This window comes from Brachyhypopomus gauderio, chromosome 12 (assembly GCF_052324685.1).
Source record: "Brachyhypopomus gauderio isolate BG-103 chromosome 12, BGAUD_0.2, whole genome shotgun sequence".
Taxonomy (NCBI): domain Eukaryota; kingdom Metazoa; phylum Chordata; class Actinopteri; order Gymnotiformes; family Hypopomidae; genus Brachyhypopomus; species Brachyhypopomus gauderio.
In genome coordinates, this window is record NC_135222.1 from 10,124,793 (window position 1) to 10,139,080 (window position 14,288).

Here is a 14,288-nt window from a genome sequence, read left to right on the forward strand (position 1 = left end):
TGTGCTTGTAAAGTATTTCGAATACGTAATTCATTCACATTTACGTGGTTGGGCTACTAGCGACACGCGGTCTTGTCGACAGCGTAGACGTCTACCGGACCGTCTCTGGTCTATACCAGAGCCGTAGAAAGAGAAAGCCGTCTCTTTCTACGGCTCTGGTCTATACTTGATGGTACGAGGTTACCTGTCTTTTTTTCTCGCGAGATTTTGCAGCAGGCAGCCAATCAGAAAGGTTCGTTCTCAAGCGGCGTCTAGACTTCCAGAGATACAGGCACAACAAACATGGCAACAGTGAGGTGAGCTACCTAGCTCTATGGATTAAGACGAATATCCTTTAACGATTTAAGGTGTTCTCAAAAGGCTCCAGCTCCGTAGGTTATGGTTTATATATTCTCAGAAGAAGATGCTCAACGGAACCAACGCAGCAGTTGAAACCAGTTTATTATTTTGCTTTGATATTTTAAAGATTAGCCACTAAGTTGATGTAGCTCACTTCACGTTACAGTGCCAGCAAGCTACAATGATAAAACATACCAAATAACTAAACTAATCTTGAACAAAATTAGGCTAGTTAGGTTAAATAGTGTAAAGACTGAAATGGTGCATAACCTATGTTAACTAACTAGCTAGCTAGCTTAGCTATCTTCAGATACTTTTCTTGTAAGTAAGTTATATATTTTTAGGTTCTTTAGGAATCTATAAACGTAGATTAACAATTGAATAACACTGACTTTCAAACTATACAAAATAGCCTTCAAGTAGTATTTCATTGAAACATCTGGTAGTGAATATAGTTTTTTCAAAGGAATTTTCATCTATTATTATTTCTTGTAATTGAATCTTTTAATCTTTTTAACAGGTTGTTGTCAGATGAAGGAAGCAAGGCTTCAGTTTAACCATTGTTTATTTTATATCTAATAATAGAGTATTTTTTCCATCAGATGAGAATAAAACCAGTAGTATTTTATTTTGCACAGTAGCACCCTTTACCTCACATTGGGTTTAATATTATTTTCAGAATGGCTCAGTCCAGTGCCACAAAAGTTGCATGGAAACTACGTGAGTACCACACAATGTTTTACAAATGGATTTTGGTTAAATTCCAACTCTATTAACATGGCTGCGGCTGAATTAATTGACCTCATATTGGCTGCACTTGTGAAGGCTAGTTCATAGTTTAGTTCAGTTCTAAAGCTCTTCTGGTATGAAGATACAACACAGTTCAATGGTGCTGAATGATTTGTTTATGATTCATGCTTCCTATGCTTGAGAGTTTGTACCAGAGTTATGGATTTTATTCCTGTTTTTTGGAAATATATATTTTGTGCTTTAGAAGACATGGTCGCCCACTCAAGTAATGTGTCTTCACTGGTGTTGGGGAAATCATCGGGTCGCTTGCTGGCCACTGGGGGAGAAGACTGCAGAGTTAACATCTGGGCTGTCAACAAACCTAACTGCATTATGGTAGTGGCTCCATCAGACCGTCTTGTGTATAGGGGTGTGCGATCTAACAATTTTGTATCCACTTTCCGAGTGAACCGTAGAAATCATGACATTTTGCTCTCCTACTTATGTTTCCAAGCTTTACTGTGCTCCATATATTGTATATACAGTCTCTCCTATGCCCAGTCAGATATCTCTCAAATCAAAGTTGTCTGTAAACTTTGTTGGGCAACTTTTACCACCTTAGAGGTAATATGACAAATCTATTTTGCCTCCTAAAAGCATCTGTGGGAACATGCTGAGAGAATTTCACTAAGTTCGGTACAACCCCACTCATCTAGATGCGTGGTATGGTCTGTCAAGTTGTAAATATTTTTCAAATACCGACTGATGACAGAGTACTGCACAAATAAATTGCAGCAAATGTTTAGTTTACATTTTACAACTACAGTATTTATTAATATTATTATATTATTTTAAATGATGTGAATAGATAAGTTCATAGGCTGTTTCAAGTCTGTATTTTCTCAATAGTGTTTCAAATTTGGGAAGAACAATTGTGATTTAGATCATGGATCGCGATTGTGTCTTTAAAAGATCGCCCACTCCTGGTTGTATGTATGTGAGAGAGAATGCTAAATGAAGGTTAATTACTAACTGATTCCTTTGCATCAGCTTTTGCATCATGTCTGTGATGAAGCGGTTGATTTTGTTTTTGTTTTTTGCCCATTTGTGTAGAGTTTGACGGGCCACAACACCCCTGTGGAATGTGTCCAGTTCAACAGCTCTGAAGAGCAGGTGGTGGCTGGCTCTCAGTCGGGCTCTCTGCGGGTTTGGGACCTGGAAGCTGCAAAGAGTGAGTTTAGTGTGGTCATGGACATATTCATTTCAACTGCCCTTGTCAAACATGCAGGAACTAAGCACAAACATTTTAAGACAAGTGATGCACATTTATTTTGTTCAGGTACAATAACTGCAACAGATGCAAGAGAAATCAGTTGTATAGAACACACAGATGGTGAAAATTGAGGGGAAGCCATGTTTACATATGTAGTATTGTTTTGCTTGTAGTACTTCGTACATTGACAGGACACAAGGCAAATATCTGCAGTCTAGACTTCCATCCATTTGGGGAGTACCTGGCCTCAGGCTCTATGGACACTAACATTAAGGTCATGCAAACATATTGCTCTTCATTCTGGCAAGCTATGGCAACCAACCTAAAGTTCTTGTGTGTTCTTGTATTAAAATGCATAAATATTCTGCTTTTTGTAGCTGTGGGATGTGAGAAGGAAAGGCTGCGTGTTCAGATATAAGGTAAATGTAAATAGTTGTGTTGTCATCTATTGATGTATGCAAGCTTCATAAAAACTATTACGTTTATATTTGCAATATATTGTGAAGGGTGGTTATTTTGTCAGTAGTTTAGGGAAGCCAAAGTAATTTCAAAAGCTTTGTACATTGGACTACAATGGGGGAAAAATGTATTTTTTGTTGGACTTGATTTGGGGTTAGAATACAGTGTCCAAGTACCATGTAAAACACCAGTAGTGTCTTCCTCGTGTCCCAACTGTGGTTTCTGTTAAAACTGAATGATCAATATTGTATCCAAATGTGTTTCCTTCTCTTTTTTGTAGGGCCATACTCAAGCAGTGCGTTTCCTGGCCTTCAGTCCTGATGGGAAGTGGCTTGCTTCAGCCAGTGATGACAGTACAATTAAGGTAATAAATACTCCTTGTAATTCCTGTACAGATACGCACTTTGATGTTTGCATACTGTTGTGTTTTTGTTCTGTCTTAATTTTCACCTCCACTTTCCCCTTTTAGCTGTGGGATTTAACGGCTGGAAAGATGATCACAGATTTTACAGCACACACTTCGTCTGTCAGCGTTGTCCAATTTCACCCTAACGAGTACCTACTGGCATCAGGGAGTGCTGACAGGTATTGAGAGATATTTTTACTTCATGAGAAAATCAGATGGTCTTCTATCATGTTTATTGCAATTATTCAGTATTTTAAATATAATTTTTGTTATGCTATTCTAAATTGTTCAATATTTGACATTCTATATCTGTAACTTAGGTGTGTGTGTGTGTGTGTGTGTGTGTGTGTGTGTGCGCGCACAATAGATAGGTGGATAGGTAGATAAATGGATGGAGACAGGACATATAGAAGCTCTGACTTGTGTGTATTGACTCATTTGTGGTGTCAGGAACAACAGTAATCTTTGTTTTGAAATGCGTGTATGAATTATGAGAACATCTACAAATACACTGTACATAAGCAAAGCAATAGCTGGATGGAAAGAAGACCTTTATTATACAGAGTTTAGTAATTCAAGTCTTAACAGGTCTGGGAAAACTATACCTCTTTGTAGTCTGTATTCAGAAGGGATGTACTTGGTGGTCTCATGGATATTGCTTGTCTACCGCCTTCATAAATGAACATGCATATATTAACATAGAGTCCCTGTTCAACTAACACCACTATTTTAAAATTGATTTGGTCATAATTAACTGCTGTTAATCTGTGTTGTTAGACAATCCTTATTCTTCAGTGACTTTATTTGTAGAACTTATTACAGTCTGAAAGCTTTGTAAGAAAGTGAATCCTGAAGTGCAGAACATGTTCGGCTTCACATAACCATTCCAACAGGAGACTGGGTCTTCTTTTTTCATTTTACATATAGACATAATGCACTTTAACTACATTACTGGTAATTAGACATGCATAAAGAGTACTTGATAAGAAGATACATGCTCTGTAAAATGTGTACTCGTAGTGCAGACAGTAATGCATACAGTTGTAGTATACAACTGTGATGTTGAATATGCTAACATAATTATTTTTGTCACTATGTGCTGATGGTGGGTATTTAATTTATATCACAGTCTTGTTATTGCTTTGCTGTTTATCATCAATAATTAGCTTGGTTAAATATTACTGTTAATTATACATTCATTTATATTACCAATGTATAAACTCTCACCCGGTTTCCTTGCAGTGGTGCATCTTGGGGTTTTCTGTGGCCTTAAGGCTTGGCAATACTACTTTCTTCAGTGTAGTAGGACTGAAGGCAGTTGTGGGCTCTGGGGTTGCTGAGACACTGGAAACATTCACACCGTGCTGTTCAGGGATGTGTGATTTGGCCAGACTAAGTGGTGCCATGGGGAGTTCCACCAAGATGGGTACAAACAGCAACAGAAGAGGACCTGCATGGGGCAAACAGATGGGACATGTCTATTCCAATAAGTAACGCTGTATCAGCAAAATCTGAATTTATGAAGTTAAGCTTCTGCAAAGTAAACCTGGAAGACTCTACGATGCTCATTATTTTCTCTTCTAATTCCATTCCCAGTGCCAGTCTCTTGTAAATGCTGCTGTTGTTTCCTTTGCAGAAATATGTCTTGGCTTCAGCATTGCCCGCATCACTCCACTGGCTTTTTGTAGTTGCCTCCATTAAACAAAAAATCCCGACACTTGCCTACAAAGTCAAAAATGTGTCCTTATTATAGAAAATATATATGATGCAAAATATTTTCAGGTACAAATCATATAGACATGTATGAGAGATTCCTAACTGTAGTCTAGGATCCACCTGATAAAATAACTAACTGTAGTCCACCTGATAAAGATGATGAGCTGGGTTTACTTCCAGATCTGCTGTTGGAGGCAGTTCCTGACTATATGGAGTGACAGCCCTGTCTAGGGAGAGCATCCTCTGTATGAACAGAGAGTTTAGTTGTAATAGTAAGGTGGGAACCATATGCATGTGCACTGTAGACACACTGTTGGAGTAGGTGACACCGCTTCAGGCTGTTTAATGCCAGGGGTCACCAACGTGTCGCCCGCGGGCTTGTTTTAAAAATAGCTCACTATAGTGCCATGCACCAAAGCGCTGCATCGTTTATGTTTTTGCTACTATTATAGATTGTCCGCGGTTGCTAGCCCCCCCCCAACAACTTGGTTGTTGGTGACCCCTGCGTAAACACTGTTTTGGTGTGTAGAAGAAAATCACATGGAGATTTGTTTGAATAAGAAGAATACATTGGATTGATTTTACTTGCATCTACAAATAACCAGGTTATATAGATGCTATATGTTTGGGCAATGTGGTTTGTTAATAGAAATTGTATTTATGTATTGTTTTTTTTTTAGTTATCTGTATCTCTCAGGTGTGCTGTGTAAAGAATTATCTGTAGTTATTGTCTCCCAGTGTTTTCTTGCAGGAATGCATGATGTATTACTTTTACTCTGTGTGATGCCACTACGGTCCAAGTGGCAACACTTCCTCAGGGTTAGACTTTATAACCTACAAACATTCTTCTCTCCATTTGCTTGACAGAACCATCAAGCTTTGGGACCTGGAGAAGTTTAAGATGATTGGCTCCTCTGAGGGAGAAACAGGAGTTGTAAGGTGGATAGCATTCTCAGGTTCCCCTTATTTTCTGTCGTTATTGTCTATGTAGTCTCTTAACACATTTACCTGTGTCTCTTGCTTTTGTAGGTGTGTGTTGTTCAGTCCTGATGGCAGCTGTTTGTACAGTGGTTCAGAGGACACACTGCGAGTGTATGGCTGGGAGCCCGACCGCTGCTTTGATGTGCTGCATGTAGCCTGGGGCAAAGTGGCTGATCTTGCCATTTGCAACAATCAAATGGTTAGTGGCATACTCACACACACATTTGTATATTGAATGTGCATTTTCATTGTAGGTTATTTCAGACACTTATTCTAATAACTGGGCTGTATTAAGAAATTATGGATTATGGACATCCTGATTTGATTCTCATAGAAAACAAAAAAAAAAAGAAATTGACAAGCATTTTTGATATGAAGGTAGTTTGGGATTTCTTTTTTTATTGAGTGCCAAAGCCAACATTACACTTCTGTAACATCAGTTCCAATCTGAAAAGGGTAAAAAACACAACAGTGAATCATGAATGAACATGAGGGAAATAATTTCCTTAGTAATTAACCGGAGTGAGCCACTTTTTCAGCCCCGGAGTTTCATGCCCAAATCCGGCCCAAAATAGAGATTGACATGAGCCGGCCCATCGGGAATCCTCCCGAATCTCCCGATTAGCCACTGTGGCTCTGGTAATTAATAGCATCAATGCAGTTTATGAAATCAAAAAGTTTATGAAATTAACAGATGAACCACCTAGTTACTACAGGATGGGGGAATCGTGAAGTATTTGAAAGAAATTGTTCCAATGTTAACTAGGAGAATATTATTGTTTTATTCATCTAATGTTTATTCATTGTTTGTCAATGAAGTATATCACCATACTCATTAATGGTTTGACTTGGCATGGATACTATATTAAGAAACCATACTGAAACACGTTATATAAACACTTTGGAACTTTTTGTGGGAATCATTTGCCCAAAATGTTTTCAGAGACACAGAAATGTTAGATGTGTGCTGTGTGTACACTACCCGGCCAGTCTAGTAGAGATACTCCAAAGGAAGCTATTTAGTGAGAAATGAGAAAATGGAAAACCAAGATGGACAATGGAGCATGGCTATAGTGGCAAATGAGGGTAAATGGCCTTTATTTCAGAATTACTTCACAGGGAGTTGATCATTTTGAGTAGATCAAAATGTTGAAGCCCCTATTTAGTAAATGCTTAAGTGATATCTTGAAAGAATGTTAGGAAAATACACACTACTACACTACTCCGTCATCAATATTATAATGTCTAAGGTGGCTATTAACATCACAGAAAAAAATACTTATTCCACACTGAAATACTTCAGCAATAAAAGCACATTTGTGTAATATATGCCAGGTTACCATGAGCAAGAACATCTGTATGTTTCTCTGAACTTAAAAAAAGCAATTCAATCTTATTGATCTGAAATGTTTGTAGTGGAAGTCTAGGTGGGCTAGTGTTTTTACACACTAGACTGTTCTTTCAACAGAGGTAGCCATGCCCATAATTTGTGTTTCTATCTCACTGACTCCTTCTCTCTCTCTATTAATTACTGCCTTGATTAGATTGGAGTGTCGCACAGCCAGATGAGCGTGAGCCTACATGTCGTGGATCTCAGCCGAGTGAAAAAATCAGGATCAGTGATCCAAGGACTGATTCAGGATGACAAGCCCCTTGCAGCTCCCACCTCTAAAGCAACAACACTACGGCGTAACTATGAGAGACCCATTACATCATGCAACAGACAGAAGTGAGTCTCAGTCCCGTTTGGGCATACATGCACTACAGACACCATGTTCTTTGCGGTGATGTCTCTTCTCTTGGGGTGTTTAGTTTGGTGTGTGTTTGTGTGCTCTTTAGGTTCTTCTGTTGAACTTGTAGCGCTTCACTCCATAAACTATGAAATTGTAATGACAGTTGGTTTAGACCAGCTCTGGCCTGTATTTGACTTTATTTGACAGATTTGTACATCCAATATAGTAGGTTTATATGTCTTCAATTTTGCAGCCAATGAAAAGTATGCTTAATTGGATTGAGGTTAGGTGACCGACCCAGTGGGTTAACGACAATCTACTTCATTGCCCTCTCTTGGGTTTCTTTCACAGTATTTTTGAGTCATTGTCCATCTGCACTGTCAGTTTTGCCACATGGGACTGAATCTGAGCAGAAGTATAGCTCTGTACACTTCATAATTCCTCCTACTGCTGCTATCAGCAGCCAGTAAACACCAGTCACCTAGTTCCATGAATTGCAATACATGCCCATGCTGTAACTCGGCCTCCATCAGGTGGTGTGGAATGCTACACATCATGAGTCCTTTCTTTCTTCATGTATTCTCCTCTCTTTCTATAATTCTATAAGTTAGTATTTGTTTCATCCTTAGAATCTTCTTCCATAACAGGTGTAGGCTTTTGAGGTTTTTCTACTTGGCTGGATGTTGTTATGGGGTTTTTCTTCACCAGGCAGAGAATTCTGTGATCACTCCATCATCTTTCTATGGTGTTCTGATCTTGCTGATCTCTCCAGTCTATTCATTCACTTATAAGTGGCAAAATGGTTGATTTGGCCACTTGTAAACATTTCTGTTAATGCTCTGATAATTTTGTTTTGTACATATGTACGGTGATTGCTTAGTTACCTTGAAAAAGTAACTACGTTAGATTACTTAGTAATTAGTTTTTCCAATACTCACTTTATTGGAAGTGCATTTTTAACAGTAACAATGTATCTACTGACATTAAATTTGTGTCACTGCGCGGTATTATTTGTAAATGTATTTGTAAATGTAATACAAGCGAACTATTCAGTCAGACAGTTATTTGTTGTGAAACTAAATACAATTACTATTTCAAGCATTTGAAAGTACTTTAGCCAAAATTCCAGCATTTTTCAAACCTGGAACACAATGCAACATAAAAATTTGTCAGGTAAATGTTCCTTCCACATATCGTTACGGAGGACACTGCAAAGAATTACTCGTAAAACGCACTTGCCGCTCTCACAGGCTCACGCGCAGCGTGCGGAGTCGAGCACTACAGTCAGACGCAAAAGTATAACTGAGCCAAGAATAAAGCAAATATATATATTTTTACTAAGGAAAATAAAAATAGTACAGTTACTTGGATAAGTAACTTTAATCTGATGGACTGGAAATCTAATTAGACTGGAAATGAGAAACTCGTTATATTTCTCATTACTGAAAAAAGTGGTAAGATTAGAGTAACGCGTTACTGACATCACTGTGTATGTAAAGCCACCAATAATTCTGTTTGGTTAAGTTTTCATAACTTATCAACTATTATATTGATAGTTTTTATTTTATGATTGATTATTGATTGATTTGTGCACATGTGGGTAGAATGAAGCAGACCCCAGATGCAGACAGACGCAGTCCTGAGGGGGAGGGACGCAGTCCGAGCAGTGAGGAGGAGCGCGATGAGAAGGAGAGCAGTGCCGAAATCACCAACCCAGACGACTACAGAGAGATCTTCCAGCCCCACAATGCCATCTGTGAGACAGCCATGTTGCACGCACACATTTACAGAACACAAGAACACTGATGTACAGTCTCTTCTCTGTCTCTCATCACCTGTCTTTCTTCCTATAACTATTCAGCACGCACACCTCCCAAAAGGAACGACCCCTTCCCTGCCCCACTTGAGGATGGTGAGTGTAAAGTGTGTATAATTAGAATTAAATTGTATTGTGGGGGGGTGGGGGGGTGTGGTTTAGCTTGAAGACCAGAAAAAAAAATCCTGAATTTGTATGTCATTTTTAGACACCATTTTGATAAAGCCCTGTCCAGCTGCAGAAATCCGTACTACAATGCCTAACAGAGTATGTATTACATTAGACTTTTTAATTTCATTTTACTTGATTCTTTGCCGTTTGTTTCTTGTTTATTTGTGTTTAATTTTGTGTTTTGTGTGCACCTAAAGGCACCCGCTGCCTCCTCCACTCCTGTTCTGAGAGTGGAGCCCACAGTTGTGGCGGCTGCCCCACCAGCAGCTGTTTCTGTGGTAACAGCCCCTCTCACCCCTCCCTCAAGGCATTCTGCACCTACATCCAAACTCAAACCCAGTTCAGAAGTCATCCCCTCCACTCGCAATGAGCCTATAGGCCTTAATGCAGGGGACTTCTTACCAGTAAGTGTGAACGTGTCCTCACGTCTTGGTCAGAAACCGAGCTACTCAGGCACAGCCCTCATGCTTGTACACACAACCCTGTGTGTGTGTGTGTGTGTGTGTGTGCGCGTGTGTGTGTGCGCGTGCGTGCGTGCGTGCGTGTACATAACAGCCAGCAAGAAGTGGCAAGACCAGTGTCGCCACCGAAGAGGAGGCACTGTCTCAGATCAGAAAAGGGCACGACACGATGTGTGTGATGCTGACCAGTCGACACAAAAACCTCAATGTGGTGTGTGCTGTCTGGGCTGGAAATGATATCAAGGTAATTCCTTAAACTACTGAAGTAATGTGATGTAGACATGTGATGATGGCACAGTCCTGCACCTCACTGATATCGTCGGTTTCATGCTTTCCTTCACAATATAGACGTCACTCGACTCTGCGGTGTCTATGAATGATTTGTCCATTGTGGTGGATGTTCTCAACATAATCAACCTTAAGCCGTAAGTGTACGCTTCCATATCTTCAGAGATACTAATGAAGATTTTCTCTGTGTGCGTAATGTCATTTTGGCAGTAATAAGGAGGAAATTAGAGTAAGGACATTGTAATGAAAAATATTGAGTAATAATCATTTCAATTATAATATTAACAATGATAATAATGCACTGAACATCTGTAAAATTGATTCTTTTAGGTCACTTTGGAAACTGGACACGTGTAGTTCCATCTTACCTCAGATTGAGGAGCTCCTACAGAGTAAATATGAGAGGTAGGTGAAAGCCATAACATCACTGACACACTGCAGTCTGTGTTTACATTCTCCATGTTTAGACTATAGGTATAAACTCACCGGCCACTTTATTAGGTACATCTGTCCAACTGCTCATTAACTAAAATGTCGAATCAGCTAATCCCATGGTACCAACTCAATGCATTTAGGCATGTAGACATGGCCAAGACGATCTGCTGCAGTTCAAATCGAACATCAGAATGGGGAAGAAAGGTGATTTAAATGACTTTGAACGTGGTGGAATGGTTGTTGGTGCCAGACTGGTCTGAGTATTTCAGAAACTGCTGATCTACTGGGATTTTGACACACAACCATCTCTAGGACTTGCAAAGAATGGTCTGAAAAAGAGAAAATATCCAGGGAAGCTGCAGTTCTGTGGGTGCAAATGCCTTGTTGATACCAGAGGTCCGAGGTGAATGGCCAGACAGGTTCGAGCTGATAGAACAGCAACAATAACTCAAATAACGTTACAACCGAGACATGCAGAAGAGCATCTCTGAACGCACAACATGTCGAACTGTGTGGCGGATGGGCTGCCCACACCCGGTGCCACTCCTGTTAGCTAAGAACAGGAAAATGAGGCTACAATTCATACAGGCTCACCAAAATTGGACAAAAGAAGACTGGAAAAATGTTGCCTGGTCTGATGAGTCTCGATTTCTGCTGCGACATTCAGATGGTATGGTCAAAGTTTGGCATCAACAACATGAAAGCATGGATCCATCTTGCCTTGTATCAACGGTTCAGGCTGGTGGTGGTGGTGCAATGGTGTGGGGATATTTTCCTGGCACACTGGTACCAATTGTGTCAATGCGTTGTGTCAATGTGTCAATGCCGCAGCCTACCTGAGTATTGTTGCTGACCATGTCCATCCCTTTATGACCACAGTGTACCTATCTGATGATGGCTACTTCCAGCAGGGTAATGTGCCATGTCATAAAGCACGAGTCATCTTGGACTGGTTTCTTGAACACGACAATGAGTTCACTGTACTCTAATGGCCTCCACAGTCACCAGATCTCAATCCAATAGAGCACCTTTGGGATGTGGTGGAACGGGAGATTCACATCATGGATGTGCAGCCAACAAATCTGCAGCAACTGTGTGATGCTATCGTGTCAATATGGACCAGACTCTCTGAGGAATGTTTCCAGTACCTTGTTGAATCTATGCCACGAAGGATTAATGCAGTTCTGAAGGCAAAAGGGGGTCCAACACAGTACTAGCAAGGTGTACCTAATAAAGTGGCTGGTGAGTGTATATCTACAGCTATTTGGACAGTAGCACAGTATTTAGTTGTTTTGGGTGTGCACTCCAGATTTTTTATTTATAATTTAACATCCTGAAATGTACAAAATAAAATATTCTTAAATATATAATTGAATTAATAGCAATTAACAGCAAAAGTAGTAAAGACTTTTTGGAAAAGTGTTCTGGAATGTTAGAGGTTCATTAAATTGCCACCCAGAAGGGAGTAATTGAAAGAGCTTCTCATGAAGAGATGAAAGCAAGCAGAAAGCAAGACTTTAGTTCAAAAAGATGTTTGCTGAATTCTAGCATTTTTACCTGCTTAGTGAGCAATCCTCACTAGTGTGTATTTGTTTTTCATAGTTAATATAAATCATGACTCAATATTTAGTCAGCACAGCACAAATAATGTACGACTGTCCGCAATTCCTTATTCACATTTAAGTGTTTTACCCTCCTTAGTGAACGATCTTGTTGGGCCTTTTAAAAAACATAATTGTGTTTGAGAAGGTGAAGTTTAAGTTGACCGCTGCTCCTTTCAGTTGTAAATGTTGTAAAAAGGAGATCAGTGTATTCAGTGTAAGGAGTTTTCAGCAGAGTATAGCTGTGTTCAGCTGTCACTGGAATACAGTACTGTGAATGAAGTTATTACTTTCTGAATGTTTTAAACAACCCTGAACATATAGTGATATACCTCTCTGTCTCTGTCCCCTCTCTCTAGTTATGTGCACACTGGATGTACCTCTTTGAAAATGATTCTGAAGCGTTTTTGGCCATTGATTTCAGACACCTTAACTGCTCCTCCATCTGTTGGAGTGGACATTACCCGGGAGGAGAGGCTAGTATAACTTTCACTCACACTGGCTGCTAAACAATTCAGTTCAATTTCACTGGTGCTCTGGCTAATACAGTATAGAAAAAAAGCTCTCTTATTGGTCTCATTACACCTAATGAAATATAAGGAGAACAGGTTGATGGGTACTAAAATGAACAGGAGTTGGTGGGTAAGGCAGTTCTTTTAGAACAGGATGTAGAAAGACTATCAACCCGAAGATATTTGTAGACTAGTAAAGAGGATTAACCCAAAGATATGTGTAAACTAGCAGGGGATTAATCCTCTTTACTAGTGTAAACATATCTTTGGCTTAATCCTCTTTACTTGTCTACACATCTTTTAATCCAAAGATAACTGTAGAGAAATAAAGAGTATTAACCAAAAGATGTGTGTTGACTAGTAAAGTGTGTAAAAGGGAGACGGTTGTAGCAGTTGTGACTGTTATCCTGCAAGTCTAGCATTAATGTTATATGATTGATCACCGCACAGTCCCTGTCCCACTTTCCCAGAAGTAACAGTTCTGCAGCATGTCCAAGTGTAATGCGAGTGCAGCACAGGGTGTGTGAGCAACTCCTCTCTCTTTTACAGGCTTCAGAAATGTAAGGCATGTTATAAGCAGCTGAAGAACCTCAGTAATGTAGTAAAGAACCGGGCGGAGCAAGTTGGTCGTCATGGCAGCACTTTCAAAGAACTGCAGCTACTTATGGCCCCACTGGACTATTAAAACACACACAAACACTACTGGTGAACGCACTGAGTGTGATTGAAGACATAATCAAGACTTGATTGATGACTGTGTATCCAGGCTGTAATCCAGGCAATCCTCAAACACCAAAACGGCCTTTACAAAAAACAAATTTTTAAAACAGTTGTATACATTTGCTTGGTATATTTCTAAAAGCACTTGCTTGTTATATGTATTTCTATTTTTTTCATTTCACTTGAGACTTAAAATCAGAAGCAATGTTTTGTCTAAATAAAATTTCTGTGATCCTTTTGTGGAGGTAAACACAATAATCCCTGCAGTGTTCTTATGTAATGTTCATGTAAATATGCTACAAGTTTGCAATGTGTAAACACTAAAGTGTGTGCTCTTTGAAATATAAGACAAACATCTATAGGATAACTTAGCTAACTTAACGTAGCTTATGACTCTTAAGTTGAAATTGGTGTTACTAAAATTTAAAAGGACTAGCTTGTGAAAGATCAGTTGCTGATGGTTAGAACAATTTAAGACTGAAATGAGTTACATTGAAGCTATATTATATACCACATTGAAGAAAAAATATCCAGGAGTATAGACTGTTCTATAGACAGAGTACTGTCTAAAAACTTTTTTAGACTTTTCAGATACGAAATTTTTCTTAATTTCCCAATGCATCTATCATTTTAAATAAAAAATGCACT

The 14,288-nt window shown here is 39.2% G+C and overlaps 1 protein-coding gene across 3 annotated transcripts; it reads left to right on the forward strand.

Annotated features, from left to right (window-relative positions):
• Window positions 1-207: 207 nt before the first annotated feature.
• Window positions 208-13,898, forward strand: katnb1 (katanin p80 (WD repeat containing) subunit B 1). Of its 3 annotated transcripts, none has more exons than XM_077023071.1 (20): window positions 208-296; window positions 1,019-1,059; window positions 1,334-1,464; window positions 2,182-2,299; window positions 2,515-2,615; window positions 2,719-2,760; window positions 3,081-3,164; window positions 3,270-3,385; window positions 5,790-5,861; window positions 5,952-6,102; window positions 7,448-7,632; window positions 9,241-9,392; window positions 9,498-9,548; window positions 9,661-9,719; window positions 9,821-10,027; window positions 10,179-10,328; window positions 10,433-10,509; window positions 10,703-10,777; window positions 12,768-12,884; window positions 13,470-13,898. In XM_077023071.1, exons 1-20 carry the CDS (start codon window positions 283-285, stop codon window positions 13,603-13,605), a joined length of 2,079 nt encoding a protein of 692 aa, XP_076879186.1. In that variant the 5' UTR covers window positions 208-282; the 3' UTR covers window positions 13,606-13,898. The 3 variants fall into 3 exon arrangements, with proteins under 3 accessions (XP_076879186.1, XP_076879187.1, XP_076879188.1); XM_077023072.1 differs by lacking the exon at window positions 208-296 and adding an exon at window positions 308-371; XM_077023073.1 differs by lacking the exon at window positions 208-296 and adding an exon at window positions 409-660.
• Window positions 13,899-14,288: the final 390 nt, after the last annotated feature.

What these genes read in the sequence shown, in the direction of transcription:
- katnb1 (XM_077023071.1), top strand. An exon ending in CCCTGCCCCACTTGAGGATG is followed by an intron (nt 9,549 to 9,660) that starts GTGAGTGTAAAG and finishes TGTCATTTTTAG; the next exon opens with ACACCATTTTGATAAAGCCC. An exon ending in GGGCTGGAAATGATATCAAG is followed by an intron (nt 10,329 to 10,432) that starts GTAATTCCTTAA and finishes TTCACAATATAG; the next exon opens with ACGTCACTCGACTCTGCGGT.